General features: G+C 31.9%; 1 protein-coding gene across 2 annotated transcripts in view; it reads right to left on the reverse strand.

Moving 5' to 3' along the window:
- The window catches only part of LOC143225129 (ras-related protein rab7-like), a 30330-nt gene extending 7089 nt beyond the window's left edge, over positions 1 to 23241 (reverse strand). The window contains exons 1-3 of one of the 2 annotated variants that reach the window (XM_076453981.1): positions 23088 to 23241; positions 17375 to 17429; positions 1817 to 1943 (exon numbers count right to left, since the gene is read on the reverse strand). In XM_076453981.1, coding sequence (XP_076310096.1) covers positions 1817 to 1943; positions 17375 to 17427 — 180 coding nt within the window. In that variant the 5' untranslated portion in view covers positions 17428 to 17429; positions 23088 to 23241. The remainder of the gene's footprint in view (positions 1 to 1816; positions 1944 to 17374; positions 17430 to 23087) is intronic. The other variant, XM_076453982.1, reaches the window with a different exon arrangement.
- Positions 23242 to 25581: the final 2340 nt, after the last annotated feature.

A 25581-nucleotide genomic window follows, 5' to 3' on the forward strand; every position in this document is an offset into this window, starting at 1 on the left:
ATAGAAACCATCTCCATTACACAAGTTACAAGATGGGTTTGTTCAGCAACTAAGCTTATTGATGGGGATCTCATTATAATTAGTAAAATATCCAGAAACATGTACCTATTCAGAGTATTTGTATAATTCACTTGTTTTATAGCTCTAAGCCTTTGAAACTCCACCCTATGGATTTCAGTCCTCCAGTGTCAAATCCACGGTAAATTCAGTAACAGCAGTGTACCATTTGTCCTGTTGCTAGTCATCCAAATGCTCTAGGACACTGAGCATAGAACCATGTAGACTAAGAATAAGTTGATGTGATGTCTATACATTCCATGTACCAATTTCATTCTTGACCATAGGTTAAACACTGGCTTGTTAACCTGCTTCATATCATCACTATTATGGGACAGTGGTGCAGACAAGTACCTGTTATCAATGTCTCCATTACAATGTTAACACATTAACAGGTTCAAGGAAAGTCTTCCACATCCTTTACAAGTCTATAATCACACATCTTTGCACATGGGGCATCATCAGCACAATGTTAAATTGTGTAAAAATACTCATTAGTATTACCTTCTATGAGTATCATCAGCATGTGTGTGCAACTGGACAAAATAATTATGACTGATTCAAAGTATCTCTACGATCACTGTCGGAGCTAGTGAAAAAGCCTTAAGGAACTTCAAACTCCTCCTATTTAACCATGGATGTTCACTATATTATCAATCACAATAATTCATTCTTTTTGCCACATGCTCTCATATGCAAGAGATAATCAATATAGGTCAAATTGCAACAACCTGTGTTTTATTAACAGTCTTTAAATCTCAGAGTTCCAAAAATGGATTGTTAATGTATCCATAACTCTTATTATGGCTCACAAAAATTTTTCATCCAGAACAACCTCTCCTAGATCCTATTTAGTGCTCAGATTGAATCCTCACCCCATCAGCAACTTCTTCTTTTTAACACAAGTTTTAAAGGTTCTTAAATAATGCTCTTCCATGACCAAAACAAGTAAAGAAGCATATTTAAACTCCAGAATAATGACAACAGAATAATGTTAGTTATAACAACAAATTTTATAACAACTTTACAACATTCATATACACTGATATTCAATAGGTAAGTATGACGTATCTACAGTACACACTAGAAGCTAGTTAAGAAATCAGACATGAAGAACAAGGTGATTGGATAATTAAATCTTTATTCATATAACAAAACATATCACTCAGACTTTTCCTGAGACTGGACAGCTTCTACATTTGGAATTATAGGCTTATGTCTGGATAATAAAAGAAATTCAGAAACATGTCTACACAAGTTAAAGATTAAATTAGGTATACAGATCATGACAAACTATTAAACCAGGAAGAGTTCCTAAACCATTATTAAACAGTTACATATCTACATGTACATCAACACTAATTTCCATTATACATTTTAGAAGATGTACATGTCTAGCCAACCCTCAATACGAGTAAAGCCCACAATCCAAAAGAAACATGGTTAAGCATAAACTGTTAGAGAGTAAATGTTATAATATGTAACTTATCTAAGAAAATTACTTTACAAGGATGACAACTAACCACATCCACAACACCATCTCCGAAATGTTAACTTTCCAAACAAGTAATCTATATACTATTTTAAATGCCCATACTATTAAACCATATTCTTTGCAGTCAACAAAAAACTTTACATGGTAAAAGACAGTGTAGTAGTTCTGTCGAATTACTACATACTGCAAGTCTACACATAAAATAAAACTTGTTACTTATAAACTAAAATTATACAAACAGTATTATCATTCTAACAAACATACCTGCATAGTGACCAATCGGTCATCTACCATAACTTCTTTCGTAAGAAAGTCTGCTCCAATTGTGGCTTTATACTGGTTACTAAACTTCTTAATAACGTACTGGTTCATTAGTGATGTTTTTCCAACACTGCCAGGTGAAATATTTCATTTCAGGAATCGTATATAGTACAATATCATTAACAGTATTAGATATAAAAAAAGACTTTTAATATAGGTAGTATTATTAGTTTACTTGTTTTATGTTTGTAATTCATTGATGTTGACGCTATTGAACAATGTATTTGTAATCCACTGATGTCAACGCTATAGAGATTTCTAGATAGCCTATATGATCGTTGTATAATCAGGTGCAACAAGATGAGCAGCAAGAGAGAGTAAAAAGGAAAGTCATGCATAAGTAAAGTTTGGTGAGAGAAATGTTTGAAAATAGAGTTAACTATTTTAGGAGTGAAAGGCCTAATGGTTGATGTGTTAGAGTAAGATTAACAGTATAAAAGGGACAAGAAAAATAATTTATCTTGTTAAAGGGTGTCCTAAACTAATTGAATCCACCTGTGTGGAGTTTGATGAAAAGCAGGTGATTATTTGGAAGCACAGGATACAAATATGGTAACTCGTGAATTATTTATAGCGATACTATTGTGATAAAAGTAGTTCGGTTTATCAACAGAATTCTAAAGCAATTGAACTAGCTCAAGTGGGCTTTTGATAAGACAAGAAAAAATGTATAGTGTTTAAGATATAACTAACACATATAATAAAAAACAGTTTAGCATGTAAACTGAATTGTAAAGTAATGGAATAGGCCTGAGTGGATTTTTGATGAGAAGAAGAGAACTGTAGTGTTTAAGATAGTGATTTCCATCCAGCTTGTTTTTAAATTAATTTATTTATTTATATATATATATATATATACATATTAATTAATTTAAAAACAAGGAGTGTGTATTGTTCATTTATTGTCAAATTTATTGCCCACATGTCACAGACACTTACTGTAGAAAAGTCATTAGCCTAATACACCCACATACATTACTACGTACTACTAAAAAAGTAAACCTCTGAAAAACAGCAATAACATTTATGATTCAAGTAATTTCAAAAATTCTCAAGTGTGTGAATGATGGCATACATACACTGATAACATACTGTATAACTTGTCCTACGAGTGAAAAATACAAGCTATTTAGCCATTACATATGGATGTCTTTTTTATTATTATTTCCATGATTTACTGATAAAAAGACATTTAAAAATTTGATTTTATTCAGTTTAATACTTAATATTATGGATATTTGACTTATAACAATAAAAAGACAGTAACAAAAATATTTATACACAGTCTCCAGACTTACCAGCAATAAACTAAGTTTCTACTCACAACTCGTACCTTCACACAGTGACCACACTCAGGGTTACAGTACATAATTAAATTTCGCTACTGACTACTACAAGAAAATATATTTCACAGCACCAACGTATACAACACACTACCAAATGTCAGATATATATTATCAAGGAATGACGACTTGGGACATTGCTGTAGTATAATAATATATATCTAAGCACTGTTTTATATATCCTATTGCACTTTTTTTAAAAGGCAGAAAATGAACTATAGCTTCATTGAAATAAATATGTCTACTATAACACCACAAATAAGAGTTTTTCTTGTAACAATGCCACATTGGGCTATCTGCCGAAGTCCCCAAGGGGAATTGAACCACTGATTTTAGCATTGTAAATTTATAGACTTACCACTGTACCAGCAGGGGACGCACAGATAAGAGAATCATTACAAATACAAATATATCTCTAAACATTAATTATCTAAAATTTCCAGACCAGTACAAACTCATCTAATAACAGTAATGTATGTATGTAACTACATACAAGTTACAGAAAGATAATTGTTTTAGTTAATAAATTAGGTACATTTTGATTAATAAATTTAAAATAACAAAAACAAGGAAATTTATGAAAGTCAGAATTCAGTTTTATATAACTGTTAAACTTTAATTTTAAAACAAATGCATGTTGGAGATATCCTCGGGTTTAGTGAGCTTCACATGTTTTTCAAAATATTGTTACTCTTTACACACCTAAAAGCTTCTTTTGGTGGCATTTAAGTTGTAACTACTTTTAATCAAAACTTCAAGATATGAAAGCCTAACAGACTGATTCATAACTATCGTCAATCATAGAAATATACCACTCACAAAAGTTTACTAAACAGATAAGTTTAGTTTCACTATTTCCTTCTTTTAATTTCTCTACTCAATACTATTACATTTTTAACTGGTTCCAATACTTATTAACAAATTTAAGTAAATGTGCTAATAAAAAGGAGTTACTACTAGTGAAGCAGAGAATAGTAATTCTGCATTAGGAAGCAAAAATTGTCTTCCATAATAATTAAACCTGTTCACAAGTTTAGAAACCTGTGCTGTTCAGTAACCTTTATCTAGTGATATCTCAGTAAGATATTAATAATAAAAACAATTATGCTTAACTATTTTGTGTTAAAAACATCAGCTATCAAATATCCATTTGGAAATTTGTACCATTTTAAGGTGTGACAGTACTATGCAAATATAATTGGGTATCTAGTTTTAATAAAAAGTTGACTTTCCATCTGAAGTTAATGCAAACATCATAATTCTGATGACTAAATGTTTATTGACTCTTTTTCCTCATTGTACCTATTTAAAATTGTCATTTGAAAGTCTTTCTTTATGCATAAAAGTTTTGTTTTTATATAGAATCCACTGCTTCACCCAAACTTTGTTAATTATATAATGTTTGCATATCTGAATGTGCTCAAAGTTAATCAAAATATCCACTCATTTTGTGGAAGGAAGAAATATAAAATGATTTCTTAGATTGTTTATGTGGCTGTCATTTTAATATTCTTGACAAACATTGTCAGTTACTCTCTGACATTTGGTTAAATATACAATTTTTTAAGCATCTTGAGACAGATTTTTTACTGCTAACAGTTATATTAAAACAAATATTTCACTATGTGTATCAGTTATTAAATGTCATATTTATCAACATTTTACTGAAAAGTTGTATCTTAACAGCAAGACTAGCTTGTTGGTTTGTCCATTCTTCTGAATTATGAGTAAGGTTACTTAATGTAAAATTAAATCATAAGAAGAAATAACTGGTGTTAAAACAATCAAATAATACTGTCTTATTTTACCATATCACACTTCACCTACGAGATCTAGTTCACACCATAAACGTTGTAACTGTTCATATAAATTGATGGTGCAGCATCTTAACCATTGCTGTTTTTACTATATCCAAATCAGTTTGGTATTGAGCAAAAAGCTTTACCGACAATGGATATGGCACATACAGATTGGTTGAAAGTCATACATATACATTCATCTTTATATGTAAAAACAGCTCATTATTTTCTCAACCCAAACAAGCTGTTTTAACATGTATATTTCTCTACAAGTGGGTTTTCTCGACATCACTGATTACATTCATCTTTAGTTTCATTCTTGAAATCTTTAACATGAGTGTAAACTGTTGCAAGATTGTAATATATTCATAAATCACAAATAGATATATACCCATTTTTCTCTTCAACACATGAATGTTGTTTACAAAACAAAAAATGTAATTTTTACTTTTTGAACAAATTTCAAATACTTTATATTCATAAATTATTCAGTTTTCAGTCATGAAGTTACTTCTAACAATTAGCACTATACTGTACTATTATAAGCCCACAGTTAAAGAATTAATAATACTGAAAAATAGTGACAAAATGCATGGTATGCTGTCAAGATTAGAAATATTAATTGACTGTGTACATTTATAGTTCAATGGTTAATTAATACAAAAACATCTCGCTGAGACAGATGTTTTACAAGTTTAAAGTAGAGTTAAACATTTGTATAGGCATTAATATTAACATTCCTGTCTATCATACTTAATGTGATTTTTTGTTTTTAAAATTAAATGCATGGTTTTGTATAAGAAGGCATCACAAGTTTACCTAAGCCAAGTGCAAAAAAAGCATACAGAGAATAATGGACCATTTAGTTTCTTAAAGCTGTTACTTCTCACTCACTAAAACTTTAAACCTACACTTTTCTTTTCATTCACCCTCTTCTTAACCTTCTGTAAAATGCACCACTTTCACTATTACCAATTGTAACTCATTCCATAACTAATCATCATTTCAGATAAATTAAACTTTATTAACTAAAGCCTAGCAGGTTTTTTTTCAAATCTTAAACTTGCATCTTCTCATCCTGTTATCTTAAGGAATACAGCACAGTAAAACCAAAGGCCTTTACCCTTTTAATCTCCAAGAACAAACATGAAAACTTCAATAATATCACCTCTTACCTTTTTTCTCAAGAGCAATATAGAATATGAAATATTAGCCTATCCCTCAATACCCCAAGATCATCTTTATAGATCTCCTCTAAACTTGATCCACTAAGACTAAATAAAACTACAAGTGAGACCTAACCAGTGGTGTACATAAAGTTAATTACCTCTTCACTTTTAATCAATGTCTTCTAAGCACACCTTAAACTTGTACCGACTTTACTACAAGCAACACAACACTGCCTCCTACTGATTTTACTACTAACACAGCACTGCCTTCTTAACTTAAATGACTTAAATTTTCTACCACTATTGCAAAATCTTTTTCCATTCAAGCTATACAGTGGATTCCCATCCATAAAGTGTGATCACACTATGATAAACAAAGTGCATTACCTTGCACTTACTACCATTGAAGGGTATTTTTCAAGCATCTGTCAAACTTGCCAATTGATTTATATCACTATATAGTGCCTCAATATTGCTAAAATACCCAAAATATTTAATATCACTGGTTAATTTTGCCCTTATATTATCAGTGTAAATAAGAATACACACTGACCTTTGAGATACACCACAAGTAACAAAGGTCATGTCCGACTGGACTCTATTGACCAACATTTTTGTTTTTTCTTATCCTGCCACTCAACATTGTACAATCCAATTAATCAGTCTTTCCCCAACACCCATCACAGTGATTTTCTTAACTAATCTTCTGTGCAACACTTTATCAAAAACTATATGAAAATGTTTGTACACCCTTTCCATCAACGAGATAAAAACACATCACATTGTTAGGGCATGACTTGGCTTTAGTGAATCCATGTTACTTTTACATCATATTTTACTAGACTTAGAATCTTTTCCCACAAGAGAAATAGGACTAAGTGGCATATATTTTAAAGATAAACTCTTTTCTCCACCCCTCTTTTAAAAATACAGAGTGACATTAGAATACCTTCAAATCTTCAGGCACCTGCACACTATCTATTGGCTTCTAATAAACATGCATATCTGATCTTTAATTCATATAACCAATAAAACTTTGTATTTACCAACAACAAACTAATATTGATATCATTCCAGTTAGTCCTAGCATTTCCCATACAATGCTTATGGTCAGAAAAGCTGTTAGTATCTTTTGTAAAAAGAGGAAAAAATGTTTAAAAGTTCAGCCATATCATAGCCTTCAACACCAACCATGCCATTATCACCCCAATCTCCATTAACATGTTTATCACCCTTATAAAAAAAAATCCTTGCTATCCTAGTGAAATTTCACCAAATCTCTGAACTTCCTTAGTTCTGTAAGTCTTCCTATTTTCTGTCAAATTAAAACTTCCCAAACTTATGATATTCATTTCTGATATTCTTCTTTACAACCTTAGTAAGCCAAACAGTGTGTACCTTCCCTGTTATTCTTTTCTTCTGGTTAGAAAGAAGCTTACTTTAATTAAAAGCAATTTCTTTCACTTTCCTAAATGTGTCTTGCATAACCTATTAAATCATTATTGTATAAGAGAGACTTGCATAATTCAGAGTCATTCAAGTGCTGCCTCAACACCAACTATTTAATGATGAAATGTTCTCATGTATGACAATCAATGTGTCAGGAAATATAATGTTGACAATATTACTGCCAATAATAACAGTCACACTGTAATTTAAATTTTACACTTTACTGTTACAATCAGAGGCACAACTAGTTTCTTAAAAAATTTAGGGCTCAGGCCCATAGGTGTGGGAATTTTTCATGTTGCAGTATGATATTGATTATGTTTTCCTATTCTAAATTTAAGATATCAAATGGAAATTTGAGGCACTTTCAAATAGAATTGGATAGCAGACCTTGTGTGCTAGCTTCTAGTGATGTCTTTGATTCCAGTCTTAGAACAAAAGGTGTGCACATGGTTACCATGTGACTGTTGTATAATCAAACCTAAGAATTTTAACACATGCTTTGCACACAGTTTTGTTTTACAGGTTGTATTATCACGCGACTCTCACGACTAGCTCAGGTTTTCTCAGTAAACTGAGCTGCAAGCTAATTCAGAATCACAAGACAGGTTTAATATTGTGTGTGTGTGTGTGTGTGTGTGTGTATATCAGGTCATCCCTTAAGTAAAGTCCAATTTTAGGTTCAGAAAAAGAGAAAGGATTTCAAATGCCTATAATGTTATTTAATCAATAATTTATGTTTCATTATTATTAATTTCTTCCTGCCAATGATTCACAAGCTTCTGAATAGCACTTCTATAAAATTCTTGGGGTTTGGAGGAAAAGAATGTAGAGAGAGTAGGTTTGACATCTTCATGTGTTTCAAGCTTTTTTACCCATCAAGATAGTTCTGCAAACTTTGGAATAGATGATAATCAGATTGAGCAAGGTCTGGAGAATAAGGAGGATGTGGAAGTTTTTCCCAGTCTAGCTCTTCAATCTTTGCAGATGTGATCCTTGCTATATGGAGCCATGCATTATCCTGGTGTAACACTATCTTTACAAATAATCAAACCAGGCCTCTTTTCTTTCACTGCAACATTCAAGTGCTCTAACTGTTGACAATAGAAGTCTGATGTAATCCTTACATTGAGTGGCAGCAACTCAAAATGAATCCCACCAACAATATTCCACCAAATGCTTAACAAGACTTTCCTAGAGTGGAGATTCATTTTGGGCTGTGGTTTAGCCAGTTTACCTGCACTTAACCATTGTCTGCAGCATTTAACATTTTTATAATATATCCATTTTTCAACTCCAGTCACTAATCTGTCCCAGAAAGGTGAGTTATGTTTTACAAAAGTGCAGAGAAGTGCAAATGTCCACTCTTGCTCTAAGGTTAGCTTCTGTTAGCTGTTGCATATGATGGTGAACTATTGAATGGGTTGAATTAAGCTTCTGTGCTAGTTCAACTGTTATAGCACAATATTCATCAAGTGCAGCCAGCAGCGAGTCATCATTAAACTCAACAGGATGACCTGAACGTGGCACATCACTTAAGCTGTAATCACCTGATCTGAACTTCTGAAACCACCTTCAATATTTTCTTTCATTGAGAGACTCCACACCATAAACACTTTGAATGTTTCAGGTAGTTTCTGCTGCACTATTGCCTTTTTCAAACCCATAGTATTATATGCCTAATGTGCTCCTCAGACACATCCACCTTCATAAGGGTTTATTTGATTAATGATCAGAAAAAGTGGAGTTAGGTTAGTTTCTTTTATATGTCTGAATATTTTTATACATGTCCTACCACACATTTTTGTCATTAAAGCCTTCTACAAAGACAGAAATGATGATACACTTCCTGTATTCAATTTTGGGACATTACTTATGGGATGGCCTGATATTTCAGAAGAATACTCAAACTCTCTGCATAACAAAGAGCTACTACCTTACATCATTTAAACAAAGCTCCCACACCTACATGTATAAATACCTAATGTGCCAGCCTATGATGTAATCATTAAACTATAGTCTTCCACCTGTGAGAAAACAACACATACTCCATGCATAATAAACTTCATGAGCACCAGCATCTAAGCAAAGACTCATTCTCTGAGAGAGGTGTATTTATCCGAAATGCATTTTCTTGAGGGAAATGTTAACTTCAGAAATTTTTATTTACCCATCTACTCTACAAAGAGCAAGAAGACAGTGAAGACAATGGAGGGACTAGAACAGAAATTTTCAAATGAGCTCCATTCCAAAAACATGGCATCTGAAGAATAAAACCTGTGAAGTTTGTCATCAACTGATAGAAATAACCTAGAGGGGCATTACTCATTGAGATACTGCATCCATCTCGAGCAGAGAATACTCCTTGCCTCATAGAAGTACTAGTGCCAGAATAAATTCCACAGTTCCTCTTTATTCACTTTTGGTAGTTGTTTTCTGTTTAGACATAACTAATAATTGTCAATTCCCACAAACTGATGTATATATGCATAACTAACCACCATCAATTTGAGAATTTAAATACACTGTTAGATTTTTGAATGATGCTTTAAATACTCAACATTCTTAACCATTATAACTTATGTACTTGAGAATGATTCCACCAGTGATTGAAACACCATACATTTTCTAAAAAAAAAACTTCATGTAAATGCTGTAACTAGTAATAAAATACTCATTTCTTTGTTTGCTAATATATAGTGGGCTTTTTTCAGGATATCTATCATGTAATGTGTAAATTTATCATCTTAAATTATCTGTTTTATCATCATATAATTCATCAAAATTTACACATTCTAAAGCATACCTTACATTCTTAAAGTTACAATTACATTTGTCAGTAGTTAAAAAACAAAATATATTATTGTTCTTTATTGTTTTTATAGTGTTCATGTAACCTAAATTATACAAAGCACAATTATTCCTGTCAGAAATGAAAATACCTTCTTTAGAATAACTTACTTTTTTAGATTTATTGAATGATCTGAACAAATATTTAAGTTGCCTTCTTGATAAAACAATTTTATTACCCTGAAATAGTTCTTTCAATTTTTTTTTTTTTATCTACTACTTGTTTTAAAATTGTATTAACAAATGAAGTGTCAATATACATATATGGACAATGAAATCACAACAAAAATTAAGACTGTGGTTTACTAATATACCTCTGTTTAAAATTATAAAAGAATTAACTTTGCTCGAGGAATTGCAACTAAAAATATGAAATTCTTTTCAATTGGTTTTCCTAATTTGGAATGCATGGTCCATCCATATTCCTTTAATTATGACCACTAAAAGTGAACATACTGCTTGAATTAAAAAAAGCCATAAGAAAATGCAACTTTCCATGAGAGAATGTAATCTTCCTGATAGCCTTCCCTCAACTGAATATAATTTCTTTTTTTTTTTTATCCCCGAGTTGTGGAAAGTCAGTTAACACCATGAAAGGGTAAAAACTATTACTACAATTTGTAAAAAGGACTAAGTGAAAGGTATAAAATTATGAAGGACCATGGAATAAATTGCATTTCTATAATAACAAAAGAAAAGATTTTTATAACAAGATTTTAATTTGTGAAAAATTAATATAAAGGAAAGCACAGTGGATAAGCTTTAATCAATATAATTGAATTATACAAGGAGCATATTTATATGTTTGCACATTTGAAAAACATTTATTTATGTTATGTTCAGTTGAAAAATAGTATATAAATAATTTTTATTACACTTTCTCTGTAGAGCTACATCCTGAAGTGTCCTTTGAACTCATTAAGTCAGTGTAACAAATAAATGAGAAAAATAAAAACAGGAGTCTAACATTCTCATGTTTTATTGTGTGTACATCTTTTACCTTTTACTGTGCATGACAGAAGATTAGCGTCTTACTTTCAGGATATTTCCATAGTTCTCTCTTACATTTAATTATACGTTAAATATAGCCAACAGAAAGTCAAGGTTTACATATATTAAATGATGTATTGCATAGCAATGTGTTCTGAACATTAATCAACACTCCAGTGAGAATCTTAATGACTAGCTTAGCTCTTGTTGCAGAGTTAGAAAGTAAAACATCATGAGAAGTACAAAAAATTATCTACATTTTACATGTTAGTCTATGCTCTTTGAACCATTATTTAATTACTACCATTAGCATAAAAAAGTAGGCTTAAATGTCCTCTACAATAAATGGTAAGACAAATGAAATTGGGTAAGTACTTTACTTCTTGTATTTCATATTTATTCTTTATTTATTATAAAAGCAGCAAAAATGTAAAAATGAAAATTTGTTTAGGTTCATTAAAGTTAGATTAGGTAAAATAAACAATAATAATAATAATAATAATATAATTAAAGTATTTTATTTGTCACACATGCAAACAGCGTGTAGTAGCTCCTGGGTAATGTAATTCTATAGCACAAAAAGACCTGTGTGTTCCCCAAGCAAGATACAACTTATAATGGCTCAGACAGTAGTTAGATATGGTTCAAAGGACAATAACAAAATATTTAATTGTAAGTTGATGTGTCTTATCACAAGCTTAAAGATATTTAAGATAAACAAATGTTGTTCCATCTTACAGTTTGAAGTCATTCTAGAAATAATAATAAAAAAAGGGCAATTTTGATTTATAGATATTCCCTTTTTTTAGGTGGTTATGAGGTCAACCAGTTGACCGATCCAATTTTGAGTTAGCGTAGAGAAAATAACAGATAAAATATAAAGTTTTACTGAAAAACAGAAAAGCATATCAAATGTATTTAAAAGGTTTTAGGAACTGAAAAAGGATAAAATATTTTTAATCTTAACAAAAATTACTTTGTACATGGTCCATTCAAAACAAATACAATATATTCATGGGTAAATCTTTATTTTAGTTTATTAAAAATATTTCACTAAAAATGCAATTTTTTTGTACAAAAAAAGACTTATAATGTGAACTGAAATACTGCCAAATTTCATAAAGTATACACATTATATTGAAAGTCAAAAGTATTAAATCTATAAAGACTTTAGACAAGTACAAAGAGGTCATATGGTCAGTCAAATTCACTGAGCCCACATTGAAAGGGTTAGCTTAGTAATACTGATAAGGTTTTTATCTAGCTCTTTTCATGCATCAAATACTTGCAAAGTTAACATACTTCTTATCTTATAACATTCATCTCTCTGCACCACAAAGAGCTATTACTTCATGTGTACTGCCATGTAAATTCCTGCACATACAATAAGCATTGAACAAAGCTTCAAATCTACAAGTGTCAATGTGTATTGTACCAGAAAATTATATAATAGTCTAGTCCTCCACCAACAAGAGGGCAAAATCTTTCATGAACTGTAATACCTTTGAGCACTAACACTTGAACAAGGGCTCATTCTTGACAAAAGTTAATTGCACTAGATGTGGGAAAAAGTATATCTGAAATATATATTCAGGTAAAAAAATGTTACCTTAAGATATAGTACTCACCAAAAGAGGTGAAAAGACACAGAGAACTAGAATCTCACACTGAAGATGATGGAGAGGCAGTACAGATAAAGAAAGTACAAAGAGCTTCATTCTGAAAACAGCATCATAAAGGGAAAGCCCATGGGGTGCAACACCCATAAGGCAAGGTGTAACCTAATAGATCAGCACTCTGTGGAAGATATCACTTTCAAGTTGGAGTACTTTTCACCCAAAGTTATTGTGATATTCATTGTTATTGGAAGAGGCAGAGCAAAAAAAAAAGTGCCACAAGAAACTTCTGTATGATACTAAAATGTCATTAAGGTAGGTGGAATGAAAAATTGCTAAAATGGCCACTATCTCACATAACCAGTTGAGCATTAGTGTTTAGTGTGGCTAAAACTAGAAATCAAGCTGTTCCACATTAGAAAAATAAAGGAGATACTCATTGCAATAATCAAGTGCAGAAAGAAGCATCCAAGACCTATGCCTCAAGATAAACCCAGTACCTAAACAGCTGGACTGAACCACCAAGAATGGCTTGGCTCAATGCATAATAAAGTGTCCTGTACTACATTACCAGGTAAAAATCAAAGCCCTTCTTCTGAAACAAAGGGGCTATTCACCAAGTTTCATATCAATGAGACTGCACTTCCCAATGAGAGACTCTCCATATCAGCTTCCCCAGCACTTTGAGACTGGAGAAATAAAGGTTATCCTGTACTCCACTATCAAAAATAGAAAGGAAGAAATGTGTGTAGAGGACACTGGCAAGGTGCTTGGATCACTGTCATCAGGCATAATCATCTGGCATTAGGTCCCACACTGAGAACCAATCCAAGTGGTTGCTGTGACTAAAGACAACAGACATAAGCCAAATATTTGGGTATCCACACAACCAGTGTTGTCAGTTATTTGATTTCATGTGTGCAGAAGTGCTTGAAAGATAAAATATACAGGCATTGCTATAGCAGTTTTGAAAAAAAAATCCCATCTTGACAACAGCTAATGAACAGACACAGATGTGCTTAATACCTTCCTTACTTCCTTGATTAATTCAGATTTTTGATAATCACTCCCTGTGATGCAACACTAGCCAGTCAGTAGGTTCCATCACCAACCAAAAAAGGTTGTTGTGATACTTGAAACAAGAGAAAGAAAAAAAAGTATTAACCTCAAAGCCATTGTAAAGAGGAAGAATTGCCATGACAAAAGCCATGTTAGGTGAAACCTGCTTGTGGTGTGAGCAATGGGATAATGTGTTGGACGTTGTCCATGTCCCCCCTCACAAGATCTTATATAGTGGATGTCATTAGCTAGAGGAGAGAGAAGCTGCAAGATGAAGAACATGAAAAGAGACATGAAAAATAAAGTCATCACCCATAAAAGAAGAATTGAGCCAAATGGGGTGTATAAACTAACTGTACAAAGTAGAAAGAGACAGAATACTAGAAGAATTCCACAGAAAAAAATGTTGATTTATTAGCCACTTTTAGCATCTAGGCTATCTGTGCCAAAAGCCAGCAAAAAAAAGATACAAATAGAATACAATAAAATGATAAAGTTAAAAATGAAATAAAGCTAAAAATTGGGTAAAATCTAAATAGAAGTAAAAGGCTAACAGTCTGTAAAAATAAAAACACAATCAAGCTGGACGGTGTGTCTCCATCATCAATGATACTGTCCAATGTCAGAGATAAACCCATAGAAAATAAATGTCTAAAATGGTGCCTAATTGTGACTGATGCTGAAGAGGAGATATATGGGACTTGGTGCACAAATTCTGGGCTGGTGAAGTTCAAAAAGCCCTCATGCAGAGTTGAAGCCCTAGATGATATCCAACATCTTCAAGGCAGAGGGTCTGGTAGAACCAGAGACCTGTAGTCCAGCTGGAATGTACAAGTGTACAATAGATATTCAACAAAGAACATCAATTTACCCCCAAAAAGGTGGAAGAATGGGCATAGAGGATGTCTAGTGCTCTTGTATGCTTGACACAAAGCTTTGTAATGTGAGAAATGAAAATAAGCTAATTCTTAAAGATAAGACCAAAGAACTTTCCTTCAGGAACCACAGGAAGAACACCACCACTGAGACAGAGCTCCAGATCAGGGTGTAAACCTGTTAGTGACAAAAATTAATACAAACAGATTTAGAGGAAGAGAAGGTAATAGTTTGCTGTAATCTTCTCCAACAAGCACATGAGAGCAGTCTGAAGCTACTGCTCAATAAATTTCATGTTCAATGCCCAACAAGAAATGAAATCATCATCAACATGGAAGCCATTTGTAAAAGTAGGAGGAACTTGGTTAGTGATAATATTGATCTTGACACTGAAAAAGGTGACAAGATGCAGTCCTGAGGGACTTCCATGTTCCTGTGTGAAGGAAGGAGAAAGGGTTAAAGCCACATAAACTTGGAATCATCTCTCACGTAAAATGTTATTGATAATAAAGGGTAAATAGCTATGCAACCCATATGATGCTCTAACAAAATCCCAAACTTTCATGCAGTGTCTTAAGCCTTTTCAAGATAAAAAAAAAAAAAAGACAGAAATGATGCTCTTTCTTGAGAAAGCTTCCCTGTCAGAGTTCCAGTTTAAACCAGCAGTCCACAGCAAAGTGCTATCTATAAAAACTGCACTGGGTGTGTGAGAGGAGATTGATTCAGTATTGGCAAGTGCTTTAAAAAATACCAGCACAAATGAGAGAAGAAACATAACAGGAGAGATTATATTGGCCAAAATTACTGTACAGTGAAGAAATGGAAAATGAAGTGAAAAAATATCCAACCACATTTTAAGCCATCAAAATTTTAAATGCCAATTTTTTGTGATGGTATTCTGAATACAGCACTGGTTAAAAGCAGATGTTTGTGATGTCAATAATAAGTCTATAGTTTTGTGTGAATTAGGAACTCAAACTACTAATATTGATAAACTAGAATATAAAATAAGAGCCTCATATCTTTTCATTCTGCTAATATATGGCTTATATACTGAATCAAACTGTCCTTCATTCACCTCTATTTTTGTAAATAGTACCTTATACACACTTACTTAAATATATGGTACATTAATAACCAAATGACAACTTAAAATATCTCCCTGGTGGTTTTCTCAGCCATTTTAATGTGTGAGAAGACCTCCCCATTCTCTCTAACCAAGATTTCAAGGAGATATATTGTGTCTTCAGTCTTATCAAAATTTCTTTTTATTTTAAACCTAAATATAAATTAGTTACTATGCTTGATAGATTATAGTGGAATTCTATAGTATCGATATAGTAATTAATGTTTTTTTTTAAACTGTATGTACAGAAACCTAAAAAAAATTATTGCATTTTATATCCTCCATGTACAAAATTTTAAAATAGCAACCATGTGCAAAGATCATGACTAAAATAAATAATTGTTTGCTTTACTTTCATATTTTAAGAAAAATAAGATTAATAACATTTCTAATTAGTAATAATCTGTATACATATGAAAGGCTATAGTCTAATAATGATTACAACACTATGTAACATAAATTTTTTTCCCAGATAGTATGCGTTATTTCTTAATTGTTTATGTTGTAAAAGTACAGAAAATGACCATTATTCCCTTAAAACTTTGCTTTTGTGACCTGGATAATGAAATTTAGAAATTAACCTAATTTCTGTGTAAAAATGGGCAAATTTGCACATTTTCATTTACATAAGGTCTGAATAAAACAACATATGAATCAAGGTTTACATGTATTTATACTGAAGTTATACAAAAATGTTTGGAAGTGAGTAGTTTTTCCAGATTTGCAACTAATGTAAATCACTTTCACATATCAGCCCCCAAATATAGTCTCCCATTATGTTTTCGTTATACGCTCCCAAGTCCAAAACCAAAGTTTGAAGAGAAAAATACGTCTTTTTCATTTACTTCAGGCATAAGCAATTGGAAAATAACACTTTCTGCCCAGGAACAAGGAAAAGTAAAAATGTTTTTACATAGTGTAATAAGCTGGAACAATACACATTGACATGTTAGTCGGAGTTTTGTTCAGGGTTTTTGGCATGCACAGAAATTTACACAGAACAGCACAAAGTTCGTTCTTTGTGATGAAACAGTGAGTAACATTTTTAAATAGTACAATACTGAAGAGCTTTAATTTTCCAATTTCAGGTACATCCAGTCTACTATATGATTTTTGTTTATGTAAACATCTTTCCAAAATAGACATATTTTAGATTTATTTGTTCCTAAGTCTTCCTAAAAATTGGTAAATCACTGTACCTCATTTTCTTGCTCAAATACTTACCCACTATCTCCAAGGATAATCACCTTCAGGAGAACTTTTTTTCTGGATGACATACCTATTCAAGAGGAATTTGAAGTTCTGTATCTACAATTTTTAAACACTTGTTGAAACAAAAATATATTTTATCATTACATATACCTCACTTGGACATGGTAGTTATTGGTTATTCAACACTATTTCCATAACTACAGTGGCTTGTATTATGAAAAATGTTACACACATATCAATAGATTATGTAATCTAAAACACTTTAGTTAACGAAAGTTTATAAAAATCATTGAACACTTATGTCCATATATAGTCCACAACCATTGAAATATGAAAACCTTTATTGTTGTTTTTACAGTTTAATAATACTTTCAAAGAAATTGAGGTTAAGGTAAGCTTGATCTTTGGATAATCTTTATTTTTAACAATAATATAATTGCTAGCTTTCATTGTCTTGCCTTGTTCCATGCTGTTGAAGTTCTTACTGCTATTAATAGTTCTTATCTGATCCATATTTTAAGAAAACCTTTTAAATATCACACCTTCACTTTCAAAACAAACCTGCACCCATCCATTATAATTTTACTTAACTTTAACATTTTAGTTATGTTTTTATTTCAACATTATTCAGAAGTCCCATTAAACAAAAGTTTCATGTTGAACTTACTCATTAATTGTTTGAAATTTAGTAGCAAAACATTAGAAGAAAAGCACCTAGTCATCACTACCCACAGTTAATGAATAGTGGGAATAACCACCACATTGTTATGTCTCCATACTTAAAGGGCAAGCATGTTTGAATGGGATGAGAATTTGAACCCTCTACCCTCATGTTGCGAGTCAAGCACCCTAACTACCTATCCACCTTGGTTAGTTACTTTCCTTTGCAACTAAATCAGTTGTGTATTTCAAAACAACATGTTAAGGCATTTAACCCTTAAACAAAGGGAATGTTGGAGGTGGCAGCATCAACTGATAATGGCTGCCATTTAAGGGTTAAACATATGAGACTGGAAAAAATTTTAAAACATTTTAAACTAATTAGGGAACTCGTATTAAAGACTTGGAAATTTATCAGAAAAACTTTCCTATTACAGTTGTCATCAAGTTTAACAGTTAGCACTAATGAATAATAATACACTGAAAATCATCAACTCAAAGCTGTTCTGGTTTCACAGATATGTTACCCATATTAACCTCAAAATATTAATCCCTTTATCCATTACGCACAAGAAAATTTTCTGGCATATCGAAATATATGTAATCACATCACCCTCCACAAACAAGAAAAGTTGAAGCTTCCCAGATAATAAACAATTATCAATCCAATAATGCACTGTGATTGTGGATTATGTTGAATGGAATACTGAAAAGATAAAGAGGGGGGAAGTCAGTAAATTTATACACAACAGGTGAATTACCAAATCAACCATAAGCCTTATCTTTAAATTGAAAATTACAGCAATTGTCACATTTGTTAATCTGGAGTTTAACATTAATTATACAATCAACAGAGTGCAAGCAAGCTTCTTATAAAACTGAACCAATGACCACAAAACTGTTTAAATGAAATGACTTAGTAAAATTGTGTGTGAAAAGCAAAAATATTTCAAATTCTACAATTTATTGCTAAGTGACTTAACCAAATTAATTCTAAATTCTTCACACCAAATTTTGTAAGACAGAATAAAATGTAAAATTACTCAATACATGAACTCAACCAGTTGCAGATTGTTAAATAATAATAATTTGATGGTTAGTATGCAAAGGGCCTATAAACTTCTGTCAGTCATGTGCTACCTTCAGGATCAAATTAACATACCAGTAACAACTATATCACTGAATAATAAAGATACTGGGTGTACATTACAATATTTATTTAAAGCATTTGATATATAATATCTCTAACATAATGGGATTCTTCACCAATAAATACTTTCAAAACAATGCTGTTTATTGCTTAGTGGTTTATGCTCACATCGTTTTTTTATTTTGATGAGATAAAACAATGTTACATCATAACAATAGGTAGTCCTTTTCAGTGACAACTATTATTGTGTATGAATGAGCGTACCAATGTCCCAACTTCCTGAAAGAAGGTAAATGTCCTGTGAAACTACAGAAGTTTTTAAAAAAGACTATTTCACATATTTATTATTACTTTCTTGTTTATAATGTTGTTATTGTTGATATTTAAAGGTTTTATAGGTTATGAGTTACACTAAGAATAAGTTATGCTAACCAATGGGAAGTTAAAAGAATTATAGATTACCATGTTAACTACATGTAGACATCAAAATGGGTTGACAGGTATGTAATTACTATGTGATATTAACTGATGCTTATAAGTAACTGATATCAGTTGAGCTCTTCCAACTTATGGAATAAGTTGTCACTGACAGTACTTTATAATAGAATAACAGTGAAATCACTGATTTCATAGGTTGAGGGAGAGTTTTGATTTTCAACTTTTCCAATGGTGAGAGTTCAAGAATAGCCTTCAAAAATTAAATGGTCTTGTGTTATTTTACAATAGTAATGTATTTCATTAGTAGAATTCAGTGATTTAACAGATTAATTGCCATAATCGATTACCTACGATTCATCATTATCGTGATTAGTGTTCTGTAAACTAATCAATTGATGTTAATCAAAATCAGTTTCTGATTAATATTACTTTTGATTATTCCAATAGTTGATTAATCAAAATTATCAATGCCACAAAAATAATCAACTAATCAAAAGTGGTGTTTTTGATTCTTCCAATTATCCAAGTAATTGAAATATTGCTATTAAATATATGTTGTTAGGCCCAAAAACTAATTGTGTAGGTGATTTGTCTTACAATTTCATGACCACAGGTTTGATTCTCCATTGTTATTAAACTGCCTTCCCCTGTCTTATTGCAAAATTGCTGAACATTATCTGCCACTACTAATAATTTCAAATTGCAGAGTTGAATGAAGACAACTGGCTGGCAGTACACACCACCAATTATCTGGCATCTTAATTTTTAAAGTGTTGTGTTCCTAACTTATAAATAGGTAACTATTCTTTGGTGTTGTACAAGCAGGTTTTAGATGTAGGGAAGATGTCTACAGAATTCACAGTCTTCTATTTCTATTGTCAGATATTTATATATTTCACAATAAAATTAAAATCTAGGAAACTCCACTTTTTTTACTTTTTTTTTAACTATTATTTAACATTGTATCAGTTGGCATAGATATAGGGAAATGAACTCAAGGAGGTTAAATCCCTCCACCCACTTATTTTAAAAATTAATTAGTATGTGTTGTTAATGTTATACATGTGTAGATTCATGGAAGAGATTAAAATTACCCTCTATATTATTCAGAATGTAATAAAAAGCCAGATGCCCTTAACTACTATATAGCATCAAAAAGGAAGCATTACTTCAGTCAGTTAGAGCAATAATCAGGTATTTATTTTATTTCATACAAACTTTATAAAATGATCAAGTCACCAAATGCAGCACCTATGGAGTTATGAATGTTGAAACAGCACTGGAAAACCATAGCCCTTGTACAGTTGATGAACTATGAAAAGCAAGCAGAAAGCCATAGTGTGCTTTTTACATGACAACTTTATGACAAAGCTTTTTGCATTCAAAAGTATACTGTAGGATTATTGTTAAGATACATAGTGATCAGACAAACTGACTGAACAGGGAAGCATGGATTATAATAATATGGTGAAGCTTCAAAAATCATTTGAAGCTAATGTACAAGAACTGTATACTGAGCAAAAGGTCTTATCAGCAGTAACATATATAAAATTATAGTTAAAGTAATATTATATACTTCACTTACAGTAAACATGTGGGGGAAGTAAATATATATCTAAGTCTTCTTGTGATGTAATATCTTATATATTAAGTATGGATGATCAAACTTAAAATGTTGAAAATTTTCTTTCATGAAGTTTTAGTGACTATTCTTCTCCTTGATGATAAAAAACCCCACTTGACATAAGGATGTATTTCAGGATGGGTGGTACAGATATTAACACTTGCTAGTCAAGCAGAGAACAATGTGTTGACCTTTCTAGGTCATCTTCAGGTTAACAAAGAGAGTTTGCAACTGACCATTGCTGGGCACATCTTGTGAACCTGAAGATGACCTACAAAGGTCAAAATGTTATTATCTGCTTCTTTATAAAAGTGTTGTTAATACCAATACCAGCTGTTCCAGGATGCATTTTCTCGGTTTTATGAAAATCATCCCTGAAACATATTACAGTTCAAATTGGCACAGGGATTCAAAAATTCTTTCAAAAATACCATTTCAAATGTTTAGTAGTTCTACTGTGATTTTGGAAGCAAGATAGCAAGTAACATTTTATTTTGTTACAGTTATATTTACCACTCATTTATCATTCTTTCTAGCATTTAGTTTAACTATAAATTCTGAATTACATTAAAGTATTAACTTGCTTTCTACTGATCAGATTGATTCTCAATGTATTACGAGACTGATATCAGTTTTCCCTTGTGGTGATGTACAGATATTTTCAATGTGCAAAAGATTATGTAAATTTGTGGTTACACGTGATATAATCTATTGGTATAACAACTGAATAAAACCCTTGCCACGAGCTTTGAGAAGTTGGTTTTCAAAATACATCTGAAAAGTATTACTGCTGATTATTACACAATGTTAGTGATTTTGCAGTTGTTCACATACTGAATACTGTTACTTTAAAATTAGTTCTTTATTTTTCTGGTTCTTTTCCTCCATTTCCTTTATTTATTTATTAAAATAGCTATTAACACTGTTTGAAGTTTTCATTTGGAGTTTCTGTGGTTATGATTTTAAGAAAAGAATACTGAAATGCATCTCAGAACAGCTGGTATGGGTATTAACAACACTTCTATAATAAAGCAAGGAATAGCATTTTGACCTTCCTAGATCATCTTCAGGTTCACAAGACGTTGCAAACTCTCTCTTTGTTAACCTGAAGATGACCTAGAAAGGGCGACACATTGTTCTCTGCTTAATAAGCAAGTGTTCAGATCTGTACCAGTCATTCTGAAATACATCCTCTGTGGTTATCAAAGTAAAATAAATTCATTTTTTGTTTTAACTTTGGTCACAACAGCCGTGTATTTTAAGACTATTACAAGGTTCGCAAGCTTTCACTTGGCCTTGATTATCCATGGTTTAACCCATGAACCTTTGACTTATTGGCTCTGTTTTATTCAACAGTTTATTATAAGCCTACCTCACTTTTAACATTTTTGTATTGATCATTTCTAAGCTGTGCACAGGTAGAAATTCCATTCTTTCTACCTGACTATTGATGTTTTTACTGCTTTAGCATCATATGGCAAATGTTGTTTCACTTCCAAATTCAACGAACCACGATATACACGTACCCTACCTTCCATTACAACTTGTACCAGACCAGGAGCAGTACTACTGAAAACAAGTATTATTTTCATGCCTATTGTGGAAGTAGATGGTATTACTGTAAATGTAAGTATAACGAAATATGGAAACGATTTAATTACATTTAAGTATATACTTTAAACTGTATTCTCGTGCATCATTATCACAGACGTTTCGAAACTTAGTAGTTATAATCTTAGAGCGAAAATGTTATTATTATATAGTGCATAAAAACTAAAAACGCAGGACATATAAACCACATTAACGATCTCAGAATAATCTAATTTTATTTCCTTATTTTTTTAAATGCTTACCTGATAATTAACCTTATTATTTCAACAACTGCGAACTTCTTGTCTTTTCAGTTTGATACTTTCACCTTCGCTCTTTTACTTAAATCCAATTATTCTAGAGAAGGACAAACTGGTAAATATATAGTCACAAGATGTATGACGTCTCTCCGAACTAATTTCACGCCAGAGATCACTGTTTAGCAATTTGCATTAGGAATAAAATGTTACAACACAAATGTAATAATAATTTATATTTATGGGCATTTTCTTAATTTTGCATACCATCATTAGTAAGATATACAAGATATGTTGTATTTTATAGAAACGTGCTTTTTATGTACAGTTATATGACTAATTATATAACAAAATTCATGAATTTTATAAATTGCTGTGTGCGTTACTCGCATACACTAGTGATCATTTACAATCTGTGTCCATAAATGCATAGCGTCGAGTTTTCTGATATGATCTTCCGTTTTTTCTTTCATTATCAACATAAAAGTTTGTTCTCATAACCACTTCTATAAATATCAATTGAAAACACATAGTACTAATCTTATTTTCATGTAAATAAACTCTTAAAATAAACATAGCTAGCTACCGGTTTGTCTAGTGGTAGGTGGTCATAGATTATACAAGAAGTTTACTAGCTTTAGTAGTGACAGATATTTAGGTCTATTGTTATTATCATGTATGATAAAGTTTTTCAGCGTTCGTTATGATTCATCTTTGTTTAGATTTTTGTTAAAGTAATCTACCATTCTGTTCTGATGTTTGTCTGACAACATGCGGATGTATGGGTAATTGTGTGAAAATGTTGTGTTTGTGATATAGAAATCTGTATGTTTTAGCTATTATTGAATTTTGTATTGCTATAGCTTGTTTCCATGTGATATGGTTACATTTAACCATGCTGAGCAGGCATACTCTGCCAATGGGCGTTTGTTTTGTTTTGAATTTCACCCAAAGCTATTGAGGGCTATCTGCGTTAGCCGTTCCTAATTTAGCGGTTACAGCACCCCTGTTGTTACATAATTTCCTGTTTTCTAAATTTTCTTTCTAATTTCATTTACATGTTTAGTCCGATTTAGTTTAGAATCGTAGGTTATACCCAAGAATTTGGCTGATCTGGCAACTTGGAGAAGGGTTCCATAAAAGTATAATTTTGCGGATGTTTCTCTTCTTTTTGATTTTATGAATAATATTATTTGTGTTTTAAGAGCGCTTGTATTGATTTTCCAAACATGGTTGTAAATTTGTTGCTACTATAGTTAAGAGTGTAGGAGCTTTTTTGGAAAGCCAGATCATCTACAAAGTGGGAACAGAAGCAGAAATTTGGACCATACAATGGCATTTCACTCACATACATAATGGAGAGAATAAGGCTAACTACCCCTCCTTGCGGGGTACCTGCCTCCAGGGAAAACTATTCGGTGAAAGTGTTAGACACGTTAATTCTAGCTTTTTTGTTGTCCAGAAAGTTGGAGAAACAGCAGCAGTTTCGTTTGTGACGATCGACATTTTAGTCCATTGTGCCATACAGTACCGAATGCATTCTTTACATCGACAAAGCAAACGAAAGTGCATTCATTCGGTTATTAAAACTGTCTACTATTGTTTCTGCAAATATTACTAGTTAGTCTACTGTGTGTCTTTATTTTCTCCTAAATTCATTCTATACTTCTCGTAATTCTGATATCAGTTCGAGATATGTCAAAAATGCATATATTTTTTTTATGTTCATTGGCCTTAAGTTTTTGGCCAGCAGTGTATAAATAGGAAATAGCTGGGAAGATTGTAGATTGTTTTCAATTAAGTTAGGCCTGGCATGGCCTAGCGCGTTAAGGCGTGCACTTCGTAATCTGAGGGTCGCGGGTTCGCGCCCGAGTCGCGCCAAACATGCTCGCCCTCCCAGCCGTGGGGGCGTTATAATGTTACGGTCAATCCCACTATTCGTTGGTAAAAGAGTAGCCCAAGAGTTGGCGGTGGGTGGTGATGACCAGCTGCCTTCCCTCTGGTCTTACACTGCTAAATTAGGGACGGCTAGCACAGATAGCCCTCAAGTAGCTTTGTGCGAAATTCCAAAAAAACAAACAAACAAACTTTCAATTAAGTTAGACGCTGAATCAGACAGTGTGTTTTTAGTAAGGTATCTAGATCTGTGTTAGTTATCGGACTTATTTCCCATCGGGTTACCTTGTAGAAGAATGTTAATATTATGTAATTTCTATTATTGTTACATAGGTTTGAATTCATTTGTAGCATAGGGCTACGACAACTTACGGCAGCGTACACGTGTTCAAACTCGTGAAAACGTTAAAAAGAAAATAAACTAATTTTTTTATAGATTACGTTGATTTGACTTTAAATTATGTTAATCGATTAACTTAAAAGACACATAGTGGAAGAATAACTTCATAATATATGGTATAAAAAGTTTTTTAGTTGATTTTGTTCTAGCTACCATCACTCTTTATCGTCCTTTTGAAATAACAATTACATTTCTTGTAAAATG

Source organism: Tachypleus tridentatus, chromosome 9 (assembly GCF_004210375.1).
Source record: "Tachypleus tridentatus isolate NWPU-2018 chromosome 9, ASM421037v1, whole genome shotgun sequence".
Taxonomy (NCBI): domain Eukaryota; kingdom Metazoa; phylum Arthropoda; class Merostomata; order Xiphosura; family Limulidae; genus Tachypleus; species Tachypleus tridentatus.